This window comes from Argopecten irradians, chromosome 2 (assembly GCF_041381155.1).
Source record: "Argopecten irradians isolate NY chromosome 2, Ai_NY, whole genome shotgun sequence".
NCBI lineage: Eukaryota > Metazoa > Mollusca > Bivalvia > Pectinida > Pectinidae > Argopecten > Argopecten irradians.
In genome coordinates, this window is record NC_091135.1 from 6,090,759 (window position 1) to 6,116,044 (window position 25,286).

The 25,286-nt window shown below is 34.7% G+C and overlaps 1 protein-coding gene across 6 annotated transcripts in view; it reads right to left on the reverse strand.

Annotated features, from left to right (window-relative positions):
• The window catches only part of LOC138314252 (ras-associated and pleckstrin homology domains-containing protein 1-like), a 122,739-nt gene that overhangs the window by 43,287 nt on the left and 54,166 nt on the right, over positions 1–25,286 (reverse strand). For 3 of the 6 annotated variants that reach the window (XM_069254490.1, XM_069254491.1, XM_069254488.1), the window contains exon 3: positions 23,017–23,037. The exons of 2 other annotated variants lie outside the window; for them this stretch is intronic. In XM_069254490.1, coding sequence (XP_069110591.1) covers positions 23,017–23,037 — 21 coding nt within the window. Of the gene's footprint in view, positions 1–9,162; positions 9,363–23,016; positions 23,038–25,286 lie in introns of those variants that run through there. One more of the 6 variants, XM_069254493.1, reaches the window with a different exon arrangement.

A 25,286-nucleotide genomic window follows, 5' to 3' on the forward strand; every position in this document is an offset into this window, starting at 1 on the left:
TATCTATGGGGTCGATTAAATTTCCAAACTGCTTTTGGTTAAACACGAATTATGGGCTCCAAGAGCAACATCCGATTTTAGTATCTCAGGTTTTCATTCTCATCAAAATATTTTCAACAAAACAAAATTTTAATTGGGTTCAATGTCCTTAAGTTGTGTTTATAATCAAAATCTTTTCCTCCAAAAAGCCAACTGGGGATACATTTCCATTTACTTAAATGTCTTTAACATTGTTTGCATCCATCCTTCCATAGCTTGATGAAGAAGCCTCATTCCACACTGAATCTTAATATTGTCTTTTCAGAAATAAATCTGTACTCCGAAAGTATAAACATCCTCAGGTCATTCACAAAGGTATAACATCCTAAAATCATGAATGAATTTTGAAGATGGTGCAATAGTTGTAGTATTCCAGAAACGTTCCACCAGGGCTGTGTTCATCTCTGTTACGTTAACGTCCTTAATTTTACCAAGGAATGCTGCAACATATCCATCACACCGGTCCATCCATATACTGAGTACAGAAATACACTGACATCTCCGAAATATCCGTCGAGATCACACAACACAATCTCCATGTGCGTGTGTGCGTGTTTTTAACAGACTTGTTATAGATTTTCTACAAGCATATTAAATACCCACATATGATATTCCCCAGAAAATCCTTAGACAACACACACTGCCTTATATAGATGGGCCATATTTCTTCCGAATTCCCGATTCAGAAAAACTCCATTTAATTCTGACAAGATCTAGGTCACAGATACACCTTCCTAACACTATAGTTTCACAGCTCGCTAAAGATGCTGATCCCTTTTTTTCAGGAATCAATTCTGAGCGTATTCTCAAGATATCGACCTCTGCTGAGACGTAAGTAAAGATGTATGTATCAATGTTTCCTTGGTGGCCTCGGCAGATTGACAGGGGTCAAAGGACAATGGTCAATATCCCTCTGTCCAGTCTAACTGTGCCACCAATTGACCACTGTTAGTATTGATTTTCAGCATGGTATGGTATACTTCTGCTGACCATACTGTTATCTTATGGTAAATTTCACCATTTCATATGAAATATTCCTCAAATTTTGTCACCTTTTAAATCACAGAATTTCTCTATTTCTCTACTCTCATTTGGTATTGGTTTTTTTAAATGTCCAACCAGTTAGTAGGGTCTCAAATGTAGGGAGATATGGAAAGCTTTTTGCCATTTGAAGTAATTGTAAATCACACACTTTATTTTCGCAAGATAGAAATTTTCAAATGATTTCATGAAAGACCTTGAACACAATATAGCTCTAGTCTTTTTTCCTTTGGGAATAATTGATCCCAGTTGTCACTCTCTGACCCTTTCTCCCCTTTAGTCAAACAGACCACTATTTACACAGAAAATGTCTGGTAATAATAATATTACCACAATACAAACTGTGGTGTTTGTATTTGGACTTCCCTTCTGACAGGAAAAAAACATAATTATACAAATTAATGGGAGATAATCCATTACAAGAAGTTGCCGTTCTTGCTTTGAAAACGCAACTGAAAAAATGGCTACATGAAAGACATTGGGATTAGTGACCATTCCACATGAAAAGCTGAATAGATTTGAAAATTGGCAATCCTAATTTGCCAGTGAACATGATTTTACCACTCTTACCGTTAATTTTGCTATTCAATGTCCATCTTCAGAAGCCGATATCGTCCATCTTCAGAAGCCAATATCGTATTAGAACATGATTTGACCAGTGTCTATATGACTTAAAGTATATAATAAACATGTTCCTGCATCTGATTTTACTATTAATAATCCAGATAAATTACTAGGGATATAATCTGAATCCCCAATCATCACTTGTTCTCTACTGTAATACATTCGATGTAACATACACACCATTACCGAAACAGAAAAGCATTACAAGCTTAATCTGAAATTTTCAATGTTGTAAAACGCAAATGAAGACTTTATTATCAAGACTTGTTTAACATATTTGTCTGATATTAAAAAAGAATTAATAACCAAGACAAAAGCTCTTATATTGTTGCTTCATCATTGTTGTTATAGTTGTTTTTCCCATAAGAATTAACTTATATAATGACTAGTCAAGCTGACTAGACTTTAGTTCGTCGAAGATTACACTTGCCAGGTATATATGTATCATTACACCTCCTAATTAGCCCCTCAGTGATAATAACCCCAGCATCACCATGGTAATTAGCATCTAATCAACCTCTCGTCCCTAAATAGTCTACATTATGGAATAACCTTGTGTGGAATCAGAATAAATTTCCATATCAACAATAATTTTGATTAAACTTTACTTGTAATTGTCCTTTTTTCAATATTTTTTTTTTCTAATTTCAGTTTTTTGATAAGCAACTAGTAGCATGGCTATGATCTAGAAAAATGACAATAGAGATCTAGATAATTCTACATTGACATTAAGTCAAGAAGTGATGCTGATAAGAAAGGCGGTAATATATTAATTATTGTGCATAAGAATTAATTAAGCCTCCAATGTCATAAAAGTCTACAGTTTAAAATTTAAGCAGACAAATTATTTCCTTCATTTCATCTGAAAACTATATATAATGTGCTAAAGATAATCATGAAGAGAAGTTATTTCTATTTTTGATTAGATGTTGAATCTGAAATAATGTCATACAAAATAGGGAAAGAGGGTTGGGGAGGGGGGTCTATGAGAGGGGGAAGGGGTCTATGAGAGAGGGGAGGTGTCTATGAGGACAACCATTAATTAGAAATTGGGCAATATACAATATATTTACCAATACTAATTACAGTAATATATGGATAAGATACATACCATTTTCAACCCAATAAGCGCCCAGTGCATTTAAAAAATTGAAAAAATGAAAAGGTGCTAATAAGACGAAATTATTGCAAATCCAGACAGTTTAATGTAGTTTTGGTCTTTATTTATGAGTGGACAATTGAAATCGAGGCCTCAAAAAGGGGGGGGGGGGGGCTTATAGGGACATGGACGCTTATTGGGTCGAATACGATAATGGAAATTTGAGAGAATAATCAATAAAGCATTAATTAAAGAACTCTGCCAATACCAAAATTAGTCGCCATAGTATTCAAAGGAGGATACACATCAACAATCATTATAAAATATAGTCTATTTTTTCCAAGAAATGCGTTTTTCGGCCGAGTATCTTTTACCAACACCAGACAACCAGACAAAATGGAAAACCATATAATATCAAAGAAACACTGATATAGACACATTTGCCCAAGGCTTCAGAGCAGACAACCGTACCTCAGAGAGGACATCCGTATTTCTGAGTAGACAAATGTACCTCAGAGAGGACATCCATACTTCTAGAGTAGACAACCGTACCTCAGAGAGGACATCTGTACTTCTGAGAACAACTGTACCTCAGAGAGGACATCCGTACAACGAGACAACGTACCTCAGAGAGGACATCCTACTCTAGAGCAGTACTCAGACACCAGAGGACAACATACCTCAGAGAGGACATCCGTACTTCTGAGTAGACAACCGTACCTCAGAGAGGACATCCGTACTTCTGAGCAGACAATCATACCTCAGAGAGGACATCCATAATTCTGAGTAGACAACCGTACCTCAGAGAGGACATCCGTACTTCTGAGTAGACAACCGTACCTCAGAGAGGACATCCATACTTCTGAGTAGACAACCGTACCTCAGAGAGGACATCATGTACTTCTGAGTAGACAACTGTACCTCAGAGAGGACATCCGTACTTCTGAGCAGACAACTGTACCTCAGAGAGGACATCCATACTTCTGAGTAGACAACCGTACCTCAGAGAGAACATCCATACTTCTGAGTAGACAACCGTACCTCAGAGAGGACATCCGTACTTCTGAGTAGACAACTGTACCTCATAGAGGACATCCGTACTTCTGAGTAGACAACTGTACTTCAGAGAGAACATATATACTTCAGAACAGACAACCCTTCCTCAGAAAGAACATCCATACTTCTGAGTAGACAACTGTACCTCAGAGAGGACATCCGTACTCCTGAGCAGACAACTGTACCTCAGAGAGGACATCCGTACTCCTGAGCAGACAACCGTACCTCAGAGAGGACATCCGTACTTCTGAGTAGACAACCGTACCTCAGAGAGGACATCCGTACTTCTGAGTAGACAACCGTACCTCAGAGAGAACATCCATACTTCTGAGTAGACAACCGTACCTCAGAGAGGACATCCGTGTTTCAGTGTCTGTCCATAGAGCACAACATAGTCAAAAAACCAGCCAGGGAAGAACACATGTCTTGCTTTCAAGTGTATTTATATATCTTGTTGGTCGGTACAGAGAAAAAGGTATACAGAAAATGTATATTTATCCAACAGCATGTCATTGTTTTGTAAATAACAAATAAATATTACAAACTACCTTTGACTACCTGCCCTCTCTACATTATGTATATATAGCCAACATTACAGACTCCAACATTCTTTCTTCACATCAGCGTTGTCTAGATAATTTTTGGAAGACCACCATCACCCCATAATTCCCCCACCCTAACACGTACCGACCCCAATAAACCCCCACCCTGATACCTCCATCTCCCTATAATGATCCCCACCCCTACCAACAAACATTTAAGGCTGCCAGATATTAGCATTTTTAAAGTTTGTAACATATCTTTAATTTTGTTAAGACATTGAAGATTATCAGGATAAAAGTTCTTAGTCTTAATCCTTAATTTAAGCCATAATATTCCCCCCTCCCCTTCAACCCCTTCTACTTATAGAGTCTATAGATCTAGCTTACTATACTTTTGATGTGCTAATTTTGTTACTTAATTGCAGATCACCTGCATTGCTTGCTTAGCATGTATTCCTCTAAAACTTAAAAAGATTAACTTACATGATAAGGTTCATTTCAAATTCCAATTGACGTTAAGCAGCTAAATTTCTCATCCAAAACAACACAAACTATGTCATCATCTGGTTGTGCAAACAACAAACTATGATAAAATAACACTAAAAAGGACATATCTTCTGCTTGACCAATCGTAAAAAATTATTCGCCATCATACACATACATCTCCCTGACATCAATGACCAGTGTAACGGTCAGTTATGGTAGGTAGGTAAACAGCTACAGGTCATTCTGCATACCTTTTTAACATAAAAACACAATAATTTCAGCTCTGAACCAGCCCAGCAACCTAAGATTACAATCTGATAGACACCTCAGAATTTACAGGGCTTAATACCATGGAGTACACAAAAGGGACTTGGTTACACTTCTAATTTTCATTGATTTGCAATAAATTATTCAAACTTCATATACATTTTTTTAAGTTAGTGATTTATTTCAGTTTTAAAACTAAGCTTATATTTTTCATTGATTTTAATGATAAATTATCTTATTTCTGTATTTGTATTTCAGTTCTAAAGTAGGCCTTGATGACTAGCTGAAATGAAACTGCCGACAGCTTGTTCAAGGAAATCATTGCTAACAACATTTGAGGTATTCCGTCTTTGCATATTACAGAGTTAGCTCCCTTGCGGGTAGGTATCGATTGTTACGTCATTTTTGTGAGCGCAATTCATGTCGTTTTCTCCGAAACGTACGCAGGCAATATTTCTTTACGTGAAATTCATGTGAAATTCACGTGAAGTTTTCACGTGATACATTGCCTGTGTATGACGTTATGCTCGCAAACACATGACGTCACAATCAATACGTACCCTCAAGTGCAGATAACTCTGTAATATGCAAATTCGGAATAGAAAATCATGATAGTGGGGGATCTTACAATATTTTCAAGAATTTCCGTTTTAGTTCAGATAGTAAATTAATTAATGCAAACAAAAAAATATGTGATTTAACAAAACCTTCTATGGCATGTGATTTGATTTCACTTGATGTAAGCTAAGTTGGCATACATATTGTTCAATCTTCAAAGATTTCAAAACTAAAAACTTACTTAAATGCATTGTTATTCCTATAGACATGCAACATATCCTAAATAAAACATTTTGTGATGACAAATTATGAATTTATAATACATTGTTTGAAGTTATACCATCCCCACATAATCTGCGGTTTTACGGCAGGTTTTTTTTTACGTCACCACAGACCACATTGATCCTGCAATAAGACACAAACCTATCAATGTTGTCATTCTGATCCTCAAAGTTTGTCTCCAACAAAAATATCCCAGAATTATCAAGATATTTTTATCATATTACAATCATCCAGTCATTCACATTTTTGGTTTTTAACATCACAGGCATCGTTATAAGAAACTCAGCTATTCGTCTGGCCAGAACCAGGAACATGGATACAGCCAAGGTTAGCAAAAGGGCTACTTTAACTCATACATGACCTCTTGTTCTTCATCAGAACAATTGGAGATATAACATAAAGTATGGCAGAATACGGAAACAGGGGAGACAGCTAATTTCAGGAAGTGTTGTAGAAGTTGATTGACTTTGATGCCAGAGCAGGAACCACCATGCACATCCTTTACCCCCTAGTATCTATCAATAGACTTTCCCTGTCACATAACCTTTGAACTACTGGTCTCCCACTCAATCTGATATTTTCTGATATAGACCAGTCCACGTTGCACTGTAGGGGTGTCATGATGGATTATAAAGTAGCTGTCTTTATGAGGCCCCATTGGGTGATTTGGGTCCGGTATGCTTTACTTAATTGTTGATTAGTTCTGACCCCTCTCTCTGAGAGTACCTCGCCTCCATGTGCGGCAGAAGTACAATGGTTTATGGCTAAAGCTCTGGACCATTGGTTTCCACAATAAAGAATACAATGTCACAAATAATGGCTACAAAAACTAATCAAGTAAAACACAAGTAGAGTTTTCATTGGTGAAGCCCGCTACTGGTCCAAGTAAACCTACAATATATTATTTTGACTTGAGTTCATCTATTGTGATGATATGTATATATGGCCCTAATGGTTCAGTGGCCAAAGAGGTTTGAAATTGGTAAAGGTGAAGGTCATTTTTTTGACAAACCTGATATACTTTCATCAAATGCAACAGAAGCAAAAATTCATTACTGACAACAATAAACAGAATCATGGTATCATTAAATGAACAGTAAAAATACTGAAAGTATTTCAGAATATGACTAAAAAAAACTAAGAATACGTCTAAGAAGCTCATTTAAAAGGTTGTAAGTTAAGCTTTTTACCATCTGCCCAAAGCTATATGATTGAATCCAGAGGGATCTCATACAGGGACCTTTTCCTCAACTGTGCACACCCACTGATAAAAGTAAGGAAATGGCCAAAAAAACGGCCTATAAGGTCAAGGTCAAGCTAAAAAAAAAGCAAGAGCCTCTTAATACTTCCTAAACTGAAGTTGTAAAAACAGTTGTTTATTACTGTTTAGCCACTTGTGTTGTGTCTTCAAGACTTTTCATAATCTAAAATGAATGGAAATTTCATACCTGTATCTTCTGAATTGAAATCTTGAGATTTTGTAAAATAGTGAAGATCATATATTATCAGATATGACATGTAACTATGTGTATTGGGATTAATATTTTGCATTTTTTTTAGCTTTTGTAGATGGATATCACAATGTCAAAAAGATATTTAAACTTCTTTCAATGCAAACAACTTATGAACGTAAATATATATCAAGATAATCAGATTCCTAATCATGTCCTCCCATGCATTTTTCATTGATATCTTGTGGTGTTTTAACCTCAATTTACCAAAAATGTTGATATAGGTTTCATCTTTTTCTTTTCTTTTTTGAAAGGTTAATGAGAAGTGTTACGTAAAATCGCCAGGAAGTTATCAACCTCCGCCCATATCTGATTCATATCAGGGGAGATAACAACGTGTTCACCATGTTAGCGGCAACATGTACATACATCACAACTTTTTAACACTTTCTATCATCGGCACACCCAAAAATAACAAGCCACGTATTGATAGCTTAACATCCCATTCAAAAGCATGAATATGAAATTTAATTATCAACGAATTGTTAGCTTAATATATCATTTATAAAAAATTTGTTCCCCTAGAAATATTTATACACTTGTTTGGCATTGAATATAAAATGAACAAATGAATTTACAGAATTTATTATCAAGTTTTTACAATGGCAAAGAAATATATGTTTTACTATGGAAAGCTGTAAACAAAATACTATAGCTTTAAAGAAATTCCAAAAATACTGCCAAATTATAAATAGATTTCCTGAACTTTAGATCAAGGCCAATCTAACATCAGAACCAGCTGATCAGTAAACCATTTAACTTCTTTCATTATTTTTTTTATCTTTCTGTATTAAAATAGAGTATTTGCAATATACCTATAAATAGTAACTTGTTTCTACAAAAAATTTTTTTTTTATATTCTCTTCAACTTCCAATATTCTTAATCAAGATGTATAATTTTATTGTCCCAAATCCCTAACTTTTAATAATATTGTTTAAATATGTGTAACTTATATTAAAGTTTTTATTCTTTTTTTTTTAGTGAAAAGTATCATAAAATTATCACAAGTCAGAGATACCCCAGTAAGATAAATTAGCCATTATATAGAAGACAACAATTCTCATAACCGATAAAGTCATTCATCAGAATCTTGAGACATTAATGAACCATCTATAGTACATATCTATGGCCGGACATTTTACATAGACTGATGTAGAATGTTAAAGTAACCATTGCTTTGTGAGATAGACATACCCAACCAAAATACAGTACTCCATAACGTTATTAAGTAAACAGGAACGTCTTTTTGCCCCTAACACCAAGTATAGTTATAGAAGAAATATGAATTTTCCTTGATGGCCTTGAAAGATGGATTTTTTTTTATAATAGTAAGAAATGCATGTTGGATATAAAAGAGGAACAGAATCATCAAAGAAAAGATACCAACTGGTAAACTCATTCTCTCCTAACATTACCATGAACTTGTCCATGAACCCAAACTTTTATATATATATATAAATATATCTATCGTTGTTATAGCAACACTAAAACCATGATCTTCTTAGTCACCGATTATGATTGACTTTCCAGATTTTCAGATTTTTGAAATTTTACTCTCATATCATTCAGCCCTAACAAGAGAGCTTCTAGAGTGTAAAGAGTATTTTAAAGACAATATACTCCCTTATCGTAAGAGAAATAAGATTTAATGCTTACCTGTTATAAATCCATTACTAACACTGAATCCTCCAGTCGTAAACAAATTTTCGGTACAATATTTACACCTGCAGCTGCTTTCATTTTCGATATTCAATTCATCTTCAATTATCACAAACGATCAATTATCACTGACAAATATGATTTGTTACCAAGGAATCCAGACAATTTATCAAAACAGACAACTCCACGAGCAATATCTATAAATATTTGACAATTGGTTAATTTGAATCCAACGCCAGTAGAAACATTGTATCTTATCGTGATACATCAGTTGACATATTGTAGTGCTATATCCGTCAATATCAAATCAAGGCGATAAAAAACAAGGGTGAAATTGGAGCGGCAGCCCGCCACACTTCCACAGTTGAATGTGTCCTTCAGTTCTTACCACACATACATTGTTATAATCTTTATATAGGCTCTTGACCTTTTAAGCTTCATCTTCCCATCCAGGTCATTTCCTGGCACTTAACAAAGAAAACACCGGAGCCATATATCTATAATAGGTCAAACCAGACAAGTCAATCTTCAGTACAAATTATTTACCAGTCAAATCTCATTGTCTAGAGGTACAATAATGGCTAAGTGGTTAGGGTGTCTTATATTTGACTACTTGCCCACCATGTTTTGGAAGGATTTGTTAATGGTTAAAATTGCTTTGTATCTTACAGAGTTACCTTCCTTGCTGGTAGGTAGCCATTGTGACGTCATAATTGTGTGGAAAAAACTTACGTCATTTTCACTGAAAAGTGTGGTGTTGTGCTCACAATGGTTGAAGTAATAAACAATACTTACATGCAAGGGCAGATAACTCTGTAATATGCAAATATATCTCTGTATGTGCTCTCTGTGTAGGAAGTGAATAACCCACAAGATATTACACCACCAGCTAGGTGCTGGAATATTGATCTTGCAAGTTCTAGTACCGATGTCTTAAGTTCTATTTAAATATAAATATATTTCTACTAATGGTTGAAAAAATCATTAAAAGGAAATCCCCCAGACAATTTCATGATATAAAACATATACAGAACATCATATGATATCATACCGAGAAATGGATGTTTGAAACTGAAAACCACTTATAACTATAGTCAGGGGAGATAACTGTAATTTATTTTTATGACAGTACTTGTGTCTGGTCCATGACCTACTTACTTATATATACCTACATTAACCTGGAATTCAGCGGGAATGTGGTTATGAGAGTCCGAGGAGAAACGCTAAAAGCCTTTAACATACTGTTGAAACATTTGACATTTTGATCCCTTTTTAATAATTCTTGATAAAGAAATAACTCTTTTTGAACTTAACTACACTCTCCGGCTGTTGATTTCTAAATACAATATTTCTAAGATTTTTTTAGGCAACTATTGCAAACATTTTTTTTTTCATCTAAGAGACTTCCTCAGTGAACCTCAAGAAAGTCCACTTACAAATTGAGTAGACAATTTTTCTAATTTTCACCATTTTACAATAATGAGTTTTTTTTGACAAGCAAATTAATTCTATAGACAATATCATGTCTATAATTAAGGATTAATTTGTTTTCTCCTACAGGGCCAGTAGGTACTATGTTGTATCCTTACATGTATGCTATCTTCTTTTCATGAAAACAAAACAAAAGGCTTGAAAATTGAAATGTTCAATTTAGATTAAAATGTACAGAAATTTCTGAATAACATAGTCTTTCTCCTTTCATCAGACCCTCCATTCAGAAATATGTGCCAGATATAATCTGTACACAAGTGCTAGAGAATGGAGATATCCTGAACCCAGCGAGGGAATGACGGGGTAATTAAGTACTCAAAAGTCGGTAACAGATCGGGCAAAAAACCTACGGGCCAGGCCGACTTAAAAACAGTGACGTTAAGATTGAATTTTTTGTGTGTTAGATATCAATGTCAGAAGTTTCACAGGTTTGTTGAGTGAATCACTTCCTTCCTGGCCGTAATCAGACATACATCTTACCTATATATACCTATATACATTAAGGCGGCTTGGTCCGTAAGTTTTACACACATTCTATTAAGGATACTGCTACTGAACATTTGATGATAGATACAAAAAAAATTTAATAAATCTAGGTGAATCCCCAAAGCAATTACATTTGCAAATGAACATCTAAATTGATTAGAATGCCTTTAATTAATGATATGTTGTATCTTATTAAGTCACCTCCGTTTTTGTTGTATTTGTTTCACTAATCACTAAATCTGTGTCATAATGTTATCTGATAAGTAGCACCTCATCGTATTCACACCATTTACAATTTAGCACACATTAAAAATTTACAAGCAGTAAAACCTGTCTTAGATGCCATATCTCTGCAAAGAATTAACATCTGCTTAAAGGACCACTTTCTTAAGGTAACAAATGGTCAATTTCAACACTATTTTACCTTTGCATAAAGACAATCTGACTGGAAAGATAATTCTGTCTCTATCTCTTGAGTGGTCTTTATAGACAGGTTTGAATGTATATTGTGTAAAGTTGTTGGTTGTTCTGGGGAGAAAAAAAGACTGTTTTGAGGTAAATCCTTAACATGGCTAAAATGTTGTTCTTTTCTTACAGGCAACTACAACAGCACAGACCAACATTTACCCTTATTTCTCTTTTGCAAGAATGTTCAAAGTATAGCACTGTAAACATACCACAATTGATTTAATCACAGAGCTGACGTTCCAGATCTATGTTGGTTCAGATTACTTTTTCATTGACAGAGCTTACAGAAAACAACTAATATATTTTTCAAAAGCTATATTTATATTTCAGATTCTATATTTAAACATGGTTTGTGCCTATTTAATCAATCCATGACAGTTTTATGAAAAGTGGATTGATTATCGGGGGTTGATGATAGTGGGTATAACAAAAGACCAATGGAATACCATACAATATGTGTCAACAATGTTGTGGATACAGGATTCAAAACAACAAGCAAACAATAGTCTGAGAATCTTCAGCTATGGAATACACATATTCAATACAGCTCAGCATGACTTTTCATGAATGTAGGTGAGTGAAAGGTCTAAATGAAGTCAATGTGACCGTCTTTGCATTTTTGACCAATTAGGATTTTGATCTTTCTGTAGACTTTGATGAACCACAACACACATATGATCTACAGCAGGACCCTGGTACTTTCAAATTTCTCATTCTGGAGATTTTCTATTTTTTGACCTATTGTGTGCCATTGACACTTAATTAGTAGAATGCGACCCCAAATGACCTTGAACTTTGACCCATATCCAAAATCTTACCTGTATCTCAACAGTTCCTCCTTAAATCCATCATCATTAGGATATGTTCCTAAACAAATTCACATTACTGTTTGTATACATGGCACTTCAAAGAACCGTTTAACAAATACCTATAGGTGTCAGGTGCCGATTGAACCGAGTTCCACAGCAGCAACAAGTAGCATTTAGTATACATCTCCTAGACAAATGTCAAGTGAAGAGATGGTTAACAAACTCAGGCCCAGGTGAGGCACCAGGGATTCAGGCCAAATTGGAGAGAGCTTCCTAAATTTGTTTTCGAAATCTCACAAAAATCAAGTTTTGTATCAGCGTGTTTATAAATAGCAAGTGTGTTTATAGCATAGTGAGACCATTGACACATCAAAGTGTATGTTTATATATATAGCCGTAGGTAGAATCAGAGATTTGTTTACAGATAATTGAAGCTTGGTGAATCTATATCATTAAGTCTTATCACTCCGGACCCATGAGTGTGGAGAGAAGTCATCTATGGCAGACTGTAAAACATGGTTGTTTGAAAAATACTTTAAAATGGCTTGGTTTAATATTGCTTACAGTTCAATCTGCAGCTTTAGGGTTCTCTATAAAGACTGACCTAGCTCCTGTGTAAATGGTTTGATGCGTATGCAATGGAGATTGCACATGTGCATTCAGAGAGTGCAGCGAGGTCATGGTTTGTATTCTTATAACAACAAGAACTCTTTTATAGTGCTATTTCACTGAAGCATATTGTATTGACAATGGAGATGTTAGAAAGAAGAATGATATTTTGGAAGAAAAGATAAAATAAGATCCGATACATTGTTAATAATGTAAGTATATCTATCTCATAAAACAATCTCAAGACTAGCACATTTAATTGTTCAATATGTTATTGCAATATATGATAGGACATTTAAGCATTTTTTATAGTGCCCTGCATGCTGATGATATCTTGATAATGAAACACACAGTGCATTACTGCTCGTGTTTTGAGAACATTATTAAAGATATTACCGTATTCGGCCCAATAAGTGCCCATGTCCCTTTGAGCATCTCTCCTCCTATTTTTAGACCTCAATTTCCATTGCTTGGGCATAAATAAAGACCAAAACTTCACAAGTTTGCAATAATTTCGTCTTATTAAGCACATTTTCATTTTTTCATTTTTTTAAAATCCCCTGGGCGCTTATTTGGTTGAATACAATATACCTTATACTATTCATTACCATAATGACATCTAAAAAGAATCTTTGGGGATTTATTTATGATTTATGTCCTTCAAATAAAGATCATCATATTTATACTATTTTAGTAACTATCTCTTGTCAGAAGTAAAGCTCTGTTTCTCCTTTATCTTTCCTTTATCTTAAACTCTTGATGTACTGAAATCATCTACTAAAACAAAAATCAGCAAATGAACTATATGCACATAATTCTCCACATAATGAATGACCTTGAAAAAGATTATCTGGTATAATTAGTTTCCTCATACTCTGAGTCATAGATTATAAAAATAAAATGGTAATATTATACTTTTATATAGAAGATCTGCTATGGAATTTGTATAAAAAACGGTTGTAACAACCTTATAGACGGTTGTAAAGCCGAGGCTTGCAGGGAAACATCCGCATCGTTTAAATACTTATTGATCGCAGAACTGCAGCACAAAATCAATGTGTCCCGATATCTCGGTCACAACTACGAGTTGTAAGACAGGAACTGATTAGTCGACACAAAATTGGCCAGTAAAATCTGGAACCCGAGACCTAAGTCACAAGGGGAACATGTGCCACACATTAACTGGTTATTAAGATATGCAGCAGGGTAGGTGACAATATTCAACTGGCTCAAAAGGTCAAAGTTCAAACCCGTATCTCGTATGTCTTTCTTGTATGACTTAATGTTTCTATATGATCTTCAGTTAACATTGGTAATATTGGTCGTTAAAACCTAGCTCAAAGCTGGCTTTAAATAGCACACAAAAAGATCAAAAAATTTCCAGGTGAATTGGGGGGTAAAATCAGGCCTTCAGTTAACAAAGATCAAGAATTATGTCAGAATGGGATCAATTTCCAAGGAAACAGTTATCAACACAGACTATGAAAATATACATTTATAATGGGACATAAAGATTTAATAGCTGAAGCAGTTAGAATGTGCATTTCTCTGATAGTTTGGAGATATGTTTTTTTCACATCTTACTAATATAATTCTACTGTTGATTTACAATTGTATAAAATTTATAACATTTCTACCTGAAGTCAAAGGTTAGGAAACATGCTTTTGCACTTCTATTAACTTTTATTTCCCTAAAACAATATTGATCTTTAAACCTTAAAACTAACGGATGTATTTGGTGCATGATACAGAGAATGACGGTTGGTGGATTTCTGTTTAGTCACTGTATACTTACCGAACTGGGAGTCTGTTGGAAACGTGGAAAGTAATCCTCAAAATCAAACACATCTTGGCTCTCAAATTCCAAAAGTGACGTTTCCATGATTTACACAGTACCATTTTATGTGACTCACTCCGTTACAGAATATTCCATTTTTATCTTCACACCGTTTAAATACAGAAATGGTTGCTACCTTCCATTTACTTCAACGGACTCCAAACAGGTGCATTGATATTGGCTATCAATGTTGGAAAGGAAAACTTAGAATCGCCAGTAATAGAGAGATGTCAAGTGTCAGTCAGGAACCTAAATCATAATTTGTTAATAGGGAAACTAATGACTTTCACTGACCAGTTCTGGTTCTAAAAGCTCTGGTGCACGAGCACTTAGCTTGATATTGCTAGATATGATCCACGGTCATCAACAGGCAATATATGGTACCACTGTCGATTATTGGTACAGCACACACTGACGATGTCATGCAATATGTCAAACTTAACAGACGGATAGATTTATCTTTGTTTTAATTCCAAAACTTTACGAATTCACATTTAGACAAAAAGGTCCAAATTTTAGAATCCCAACATTCTTGACTTATTCATGCCATCTAATGCATTAATCGATTCTGTAGAGATAAATCTGCTAATACTGGAATGTTATTCATCACATTTCAGTAAAAGCAAGCTTAAGTGTTAAATGTAACATATCAAGTTGTCCCTATATCTCCCAAAATTCAAAACACAAACTGTCTGAAATCCTGGAGAAATTACAGCCCTTGTCTCAGATTCTTGTCTCGAGCAGACGATAGATTATAGCACACAGCGACATACTAAGTACACCATGTCTGGGCCTCCTGTGAACAAAACCTGTCCTTCTAAGTCTAAAACAGACTCCGTAGTCCATACAGCGAGTCCAACATTGTCAGGAAATCCTTCCGAAATCCAGATGACAACTTGAGAAAATATGTAAAGCCAAATCCCAACTTGAAAAGTAGCATACTAACAAACTTCTCGTCTCAGTTACAATTGCTTATTAAGCAGGTTGACGTCACATGTAGTACATCACTTAAACTCTTGAAAATCAGTTTCACACATCAACAGATATGCTTTGATTACCATGTTTGCAGGTTTAACAACTATAGGAAATTACTGGCGTCCTAGCTAAAAGTTGTCAATGCAAATACTTCATCACAAAACTTGAAATGTTCGTTGATGGTTGCAATTTGTTACTTAATAGCTTTCAGCAAAAGATTGCAGTATGCAAAATTTCTTGCACGTTTTCACAAAATAATGATGATACACATTGAAAAGGCTTTCTAGACTGTCACAGAACTCCCTCTTGAGCGTACAGAATATTCCCGTCTGTTGTAGCCTATCAAACAATACTGCACATGCAATTCTAGGAGCTGCAGGATACGATGCAAAACCAAAATTCGACCAAAAAAATGGAGCAGGAAATCGTAAAACAAGACGGAGGTACGTGCGTCATCTAAATCTGTCTGGTATACCACTCAGATTCAGTATACATGTACCATGGAGTCTGTACTCACTCAATCATCATTCTGGTCTCTATCAAAAAGTCGAAACACAGGACCGAACAAGTCCAAGAGGCTCATATTTAAATGCAACAAAACCTAAATTTCTTCCTTTATCTAAAAATCTTACAATAATACTGAGGTTTGAGAGCAAATTTCTCCCTGAAATATACCAGTTTATCAATTAAGTATAGAATAAAAACATCCTTAAAACAGATAAGTCAATTGTCAAGCTTAGGAAAAAATCTAAATACAAAAGAAATTTATTTCAGAGCTTAATTCTCAAGAGCATTGCATCAGACTTCCTTGTAATCCTAATTATGATATCTGCATTAGAGGTTGAAATGATGCTGTCGCCACTAAGTAATGATTTTTTTTTACAGATTCCACAAACTCTGTAGCATCTAATAGATATTTGGCATGTAAACATCCCAAGTGGCAAGAATAAAGAAGACACTATTTGTTATGGTGTTCTAAGATGACAAAATCCTGTCAACGGTGTCGTCTGCTACCACACATATAATGGGAAAAGTCAATTTTCCAGCTCTAAGCCAGTTTAGTTCGATAAAAAATATTTCCTGACAAAGGACAATTTACTGTGCAGAGTGCAGCAAAAAATCTATGAATTCCTTTCGAGGTCTGAAAGCATTAGGATATATGCTATCAAATGCACACATGATACGAGTTTTGAAATCCCAAGTTGACTGTATGGACAATTTATCTTGCAGTGTGCAACGATAGATAAAGCCACAATGAAAAGTTTTGTCTGCCTTGGTACAAGGATTCCCGAGGAACACAGCAAATAAATCTCCAGCGTTCACAGTGCTAGTGTGAGCCGTAGTCCAATGTGACGAGGGTAACGATAATCTTCAGACACATTAGTCATACTGCCCAATGGAAGTAACACATTTCCACAGACAGACACAAAACCCTAATATAAAAAGTTTAATCAGAACATAAATCATCGATCGTCTGCCTTCAGGTTCGCTGCACACCTATGTCTTCCAATAATGGCCTTGAACAAAAATTTGCTTTTGTTTTACGATTGGTGACTTCAGACACAAAGCTCCCGGTTCCAAAGAGGGGAATTATTTTCTCATTCTGGTGAAACAACAGAAGTCAATATGCTTTGTTGAGACAAACGTAAAGAGTCCTTCTCCAGCAATTAAAACCTTGTTGAATTACTCTGCTCCGCAGAAACTATAATTACAAGTTCCCAGTCTCAGAGAGTCTCCGCCACCTCCTCGCTGTCTCTGTTAGGAGATAGCGTCACACACACATTCTCCCCGAGCCCAAGATTATTCAATCATTTACCATTCACAGGTCGGCTGCCGATCAGATCAGCAAAAACTTGTTTTGATGTCGTCTGCTTGGCTCAACTCTTCTTTACACATCAGGAGGCTTTGTAGATTTCTGGCACTTTCCACAGAATCAGCTGATATTTCTCCAACAGATCAGTAAATATTTTAAATGTAAAAATAAACTACTTATCTCTTCAGTTAATATATCAATAGATCATGTCAGGCTCATCGTCTTGCTTCCCTAAAAACAAAATCATCTAGTAATACTTGAAAAAATCTGATAAAAAACATGTAGCATATCCATTAAGGGAGTTTTCCTCTGCAGGCAATCGCAGGTGCAAATATGCGACAAAATGGGACCTCAGGCTCCTCAAGGCAAATATTTTATCCTTGCATTCCGCGATTTAGTCTTTATCCTGTCGACATTTCACGACTACAAGTTTCCTACATACACACCGACACAAGTGTCTGGGGAAAAATCCATATATAGTAGAGAGATGTTTGTACATGTATGTTGGGCTTATTTCATTTACTGTGAACCTGAGACAGACCATTATGTGTAGATTTGCATCCTATGTCAATATCATCAAGGCCCAGAAATGTCCACGAGCGGGGATGATAAATGTAACAATGTATACAATGCTCAATTGAACTTTCTCTTTCCTGTTATTGATTACATTCACATGGTTTTAATTGATTTTGTCGAATACAGCTTTTCAAAATAAAGAAAACACACACACACAATTGTAAACTAACAATTGCAGGTCTATTAATTAACATTATATAATAATTACCAGTTATAATATAATTGTTACATACATTTAAGTTGATTTTCAAAGTTCCGAGCAAACAGTGTAGACATTTGATATTGATTCCTAAAACTTCGTTATATCTCGTCATGTAATATGGTAGGTGTTTTTGAAGAGCTGTGTAAGCACCAGGCAATTAAGGGAAATTTCAGTAACATTCTCAAAAGACACTCCATTCTAATTGGTTCTGTAGGCCTAGGTGTTGTTGGTCTTGTAGGAGACAACCAGGGGCAGAATTTCACATCTTTATGTACAACATGCTAATCAAGATACATAACAGCCAAGAAATCTAGGCTGCTGTTGGCAATATTACAAACATTATGTCTTTTTTTTTGTCCAAAGTAAGATTGTGAAGTAATATTTTTCTGGATTTATTTCTCTAACTTCAAAAGAAATTTAAAATATTAATCAATAAAGGATGTTGAACCAAAAGTAATTAAACTTATTTCTCCTCCCTTTTATTTATATTCAACTGCCAAAGGAACCTAATGTAAAACAGATAAAGGGCAATAACTCTATATATCTTTGGAAATTAATAAACTTGGAAATCACAAATGGAATTATTTTTTTAAAGGCCTTATACGTAGATCATTTATATACCGAGTGGACTTCAAAGTAGTAAACCACTACCGTATTAAAATTCTGACATTGACCAATTTAACCAAAGGCCAATATTGGTGGGGTATTTGGTGAAATTCTCCAGCTAAAAAGGTCTGTGTATACATATTAGAATGATGCTATCAGATTACTAGTGAATACAAAGAAATCATTCTCAATGGATATCATAGCATCAACGAGAAAAAGGAAATTGACTTTAGATTGAAGCGAACTCTAACAAAACAATGAATCATATTACACTTGAGACCGCCATTAATTCAGACAGTGAGTTTAACCTCAAATATTTTTTCATCAAGTCGGGTTCTTAAAACCATTACCTTTAGCTTCTTGTAGTATATAACTTAACATCACAAGTTACCAGTAACAAAAGTTTTGTCCCCATCATGCATTGTGCCAGCCTAGATCACAGTCAACAAAAAGTTGATGTTTCATGAGTGTTGTTTTAATTTCTCCATCAACACCACTTAAGGAAAATATAACCCAAACACAACCGCCCTGAAAGTCTGTAGAACATCTAATGATGGACAAGTTACAGATCGATGTAAGAATATGCTCATAATGAGAAGAATATTTTGAACAATAGCAAAACATGATGCCATATCAATAAGGCTTCCTCCCAGCTTGTACTAGCCCTCCTGGACAGATAGAATAGATATTATTTTGTACCCGTAATGCAAAAATTCTAGTTATACAAGTTATAAAAGGGTTTTTGATGACTTTGGCATGTACCAATCGAACATTTTTTATATATATATATTATATATAACCACAGTGGCACTGTATGGGTGTTTCCCTGGTGTATTTGGATGAGACACCTAGAAACAAGCTGACATCACTGCAATTTATGCGAGTTCTGGCCAAAACGGATTGTTAAATGGGCATTATGTCTGAAATATGACTCTTTTTGAATCCAGAATCAAAGTGCATGCAGAAATTTATGCGACTCTAGAAATAGAATGTTACATTCATTAGGAGTTTGGATATTTCTGATTTGTTGTGTTGTACCAGACAGTGACTAGACAACATGTGAGGAAGGGAGTTATAAACTTTGTATCTATTTGTGTGTTATCTCCAACTCGGCTTGTAGACACCTCTAAAAGTAAACTTTCATTAGGCGAAGTCTTTGGAACTCCTCGTCCTGCTAATCTTATACCACAAACTTCACATAAGCAGCTACCAAATTACTCAACACTCTGCCAAATGTGTGTTGGAAATTTTCAAATTTATCCTCGTTATTAAGAAAACACCACCTTCAAAATCAATTTCTTTTCAAAAACAACACGAAATACATTGATAACAGATATTGGCAAAGCATTAAAAGACAAATCTTTGGGGTAAAATGGCAGGCATCAAGCAGGTAAAAAAACACTTGCAGGCTTTTAAAAACTTAACTGATGGTTTGAATCTTTTAACTGAATGCTTTATATATGGTGATTTCAATTCTTTGCTTACCTGTTTAGTTTGCTTTGAGCAAATAAAGAAAATAGTTACTATCATAAAACAACTGTGACTTTCCTTTGAATAATCATATTCAAAATGTTTTCTAAGTTGTACATTTCAAGTTTTGAATAGTATTTCAGTTGCATGATTACACATACTATGATGGAAATTTGGGGTTTTTTTCCCAATTGAAACAAAATTTGAAAACATACTATTTCTAAAAGCTAGTAAATCTGAATGTCTAAACCACAGAGTTAAGTTCCGTCATAAGTATCCGTAACACATCTTCAAGTGAATGGCCTTCTCAAAATGACGGCTCTAAAATTAATCACCGAATGCGCAAAACAGTAAGATATGAGTGATGTCTAAATCGGAGAGCTACATCGCATAGTAAACCGCTGATAGCCATCATGCTTTAGAGAATTGATGTCAAAAGAACAAGTATGTAAATTGCACACGACAGTTACCGATTAAAACGGGTTTAAATTGACCTCATATCTACCAATATAAACAGATACAATTGGAGACTCGCCATGTCCTTTTTCAATTTCCATTTTATCTCCATGGAGATTGCTAAGTGTGATTATTTTGGAATATTGCCATCAATCCCGAGTCAATGACCTTACAAAAATCTGATAATTGTTCTTAATCATAATCTGATGACTGCATTTTTGGCCTCGTTCACCTAGAAAGCTTTTGTTTTGGTGAGGCTTTGTTCTATATGTACCAGATGTATGAGGATGTGTTTGGTTGTAGAATTGTTGAGAGACACAATCTCTACTGGCCAAGATTTAAACATCACATCTCCTGCTGTGACATGTGCAGTTTTATGGATGAAACATATTTGTGTTCCAGACATTTTTTATTTCCTTCCGTTTTTAACTTAATCCCTTTACCAATACAGCTCAGAGCCTTGTAGATAAGAAATTAAATACTTAAGTTTATCTTAAATCACATAAAATTTTTTACTGTGTCTATCATCTCTGGATCCTACAACTTTTTGATAATCAGTTTATTAGATCTTCTTCTGGAAATTAACTTCAAAATATTTATCTCCTAAACATTGTTATTGCATCCTGTTGTTATTAGTTTTGTAAATATAGAATTTCACTGATCAGACATATGTGTCATACACTTTGTATGGCACATGTGTAATAGGATTGCAATTGACACATGTGTAATTTACTGTTATTGACACATGTGTAATATACTGTTATTGACACATGTGTAATAGATTCTTATTCACATATGTGTAATTAATTGTAAATGGAATGTGTGTAATAGGACTGTACTGTAAAGTCATATGTGTACACATGTGCAATTACTCCTTTCTTATATAGCATTACAATGGCATCACCGGACTGTCTCTATCACAGAAAAGTATGCTAATGATAATAACTATAAAAATAAATATTTATTTCAATCAAGTGTTTAGGAATAGAATGACCTCAGTCCCTATATAGCCAATCTAGTGTCATTGACCTCACAACTTAATGTTTAACTTTCTTCTCAGCTACACTTACCCCCAAGTAATTGATCACCCTATCAAAAACTAACATCTCTTCCAGAAAATAACGAGCTGATTTATCTTTCAGTTCAACCTCCATACCCTCATTTCTTTAGATCTTAACCTTGCAGACAACCTTCTGGACAATCCATTTTTATTTTTGAGGGGAGTAAAAGTAATTGGAGACAGTGCTTTACGATAATCATGAGATGCCTTGTAAAAATCCTATGTAATTGAAGTTGAGAATCAACGACTTAATAGGTCAATCTCCTGTACTTGTCAATATTGATAGAGGAAAGTCTGGCTAAATATACCACAAATAATCTGAAGATCTGATCTTGTTTAAGAGTTAAATGTCTTGTTGATTATTAAAATCCATCTTTCATGATGAAATTAACTGTATATATACAAATGTAAATATTCCTTTATCAACATTATAGAATGGAAAACATATGGAGCGATGAAATGAAACATGTTGAAGGGGAGATAACTCCAAGTTGTGGCTGTTAAGAATAACAGCAAATTCTACTTGCATGTCACACAATGTGATCTGTTTGGGCATATGTTTTTTTTTAAATAAGATATCAGTCAACAAATATTAGTTAATAAAAATGCATTAATATTAAGGTCATAAGCATTTATTTCAAATGGAAAAACAGTTGGGGGTTTTTTTCAAAAAATATTTTGTGTTATTTAATATTACAAAAGACATTTTTCAACAAATCAAAACAGAAATGCTGAAATAAAATAAAATCTGGATAAAGAATATAAAATGAGAGTGTAAAGACAAAAACATATGTTTCTGTGATCAGGCTAGTAAGAAATAGCACAGCACACGTAATAGCACATGCACACGTGATAGCACAGAGCACACGTGATAGCACAGCACACGTGATATGTTATTAGGTAGTGGACCCTGTTAAACACACCGCACAGCACACGTGATATGTTATAGGTAGTGGACCCTGTTAAACACACCAACATTAACACACTGTTTACCTTGTGTCCAGGCGCCTCCTCCTATCAATGTACAAAATCAGAAATTGCTTGTCAACTTGACATACAGATTAACATAAGATAATATTTCATTTCACTTGTCACTGCCTTTTCCATTTATAAGTAAAATATATCACAAATGATAAAAGATTATATGATCTCCTTCAAGAACATATTCTTCCTCTTTTTGACATATTTTTTACTTTTGCATTGAGATATATCATTTTATTTCCTAATGACTATATTCATGTCATCATTGTTTTTTCTTAATTGGTGACACAACATTACACATTTCCTGCTGACACATAATTTTGCTATTGCCTTTTGAAATGTTTATTATTGCCTAGTCTCACATCATTTACCATTGCCTTGGCTTGTGACACATCATTTACCATTTCCCATTGCACATATTTACCATTCCTGTTACATTACATTGCCTGTTGACACATTATTTACCATTGCCTGTTGACACATCATTTACCATTGCCTGTTGACACATTAATTACCATTGCCTGTTGACACATTATACCATTGCCTGTTGAACATATTTACCATTGCCTGTTGACAATAATTTACCAATCAACGACACATCTTACCATTGCCTGTTGACATAATTACCATTGCCTGTTGACAATAATTTACCATTGCCTGTTGACACATAATTTACCATTGCCTGTTGACCATTTACCATTGCCTGTTGACACATAATTTACCATTGCTGTTGACACATAATTTACCATTGCCTGTTGACACCATTTACCATTGCCTGTTGACACACATACATTTACCATTGCCTGTTGACACACATCATTTACCATTGCCTGTTGACACATAATTACCATTGCCTGTTGACACATAATTACCATTGCCTGTTGAACATATTACATTGCCTGTTGACACAATTACCATTGCCTGTTGACACAATAATTACATTGCCTGTTGACACATAATTTACCATTGCCTGTGACACATAATTTACCATTGCCTGTTGAACACAATTACCATTGCCTGTTGACACATATTTACCATTACCGTTGTGTTGACACATAATTACCATTGCCTGTTGCACATTTACATGCTCATAATTTAACCATTGCCATGTTTGACACTAATACCATTGCCTGTTGACACAATTACCATTCTGTCAATTACACATAATTTACCATTGCCTGTTGACAATTTACCTTGCCTGTTGACAATATTACATAATGTTGCACACATTGCCTGTTGACACATAATTTACCATCTTTTGACACATATTTACCATTGCCTTTTGACACATAATTTACCATTGCCTGTTGACACATCATTTCCATTGCCTGTGCCATTGCCTAGTGACACATCATTTACCATTGCTTGTTGACATATCATTTACAATTGCCTAGTGACACATTATCGACCATCTCCTTATTACGTATAGTTTTTACCAAAGGCTTGTGATATATTGCTTGCCATTTGTTATATTTAACCATCCTTTGGTGACACTCCATTTGACATATATGATGTAATGTATTCTATGATTTTCATTTCATCTTTTTATTCTATTTTATTTGAAATACAACTAAATAAAATTCAAGATAATCTGTTCAAAATATCAATATGATCCAATGCCATCAAACCAAATTGAGCTGATTAATTTCAATATTTATTCACTTATTGACATGACTCGATCTGATTGATGATGTTTGTACAGTCATACAGGAATCTAGTTGTTATTTCATTAGCTTCCCACAAATGATGTCATTTAATACTGGAAAACGGTAAGGAATGTAATAAGGCCAGACACTTATATCTAATTATTGGCCATATGGTAACTGTTACGATGACTATAGTGTGAGGGAAATGAAGTCATCTACAACTCTGGTCCTAGGGTGATTCTAGCAACAGGGAAATCATCGACTGTTCTATTCATCAGTGAGCTCAGAGCTGAGACATTCTAAAATTCTTAGGGTAACTCTGGTCCTAGAGTTATTCTTAAGCTTGTTACAGTGAAATGAAGCACAACCTGGAGTTGTTCAAGTTTCCATTTAACAATAAAGGAATTTGTTGGATGATTTAAAAAAAACAATTCCTGTGTAATAATGACACATAACTACAATGATATTGATTGCCATGAAAATACCAATATAACATAATTGAGAGACAGCAACAGACTGAAGCAACTTATTTAGTCCAAGGGGAGTAACTCCAACATGCTTATGTTTGACATATTGACTATACCTGTGTATAGCATTACAAAGTACCATGACTTGTCATGCCAATTTTTATGGGTT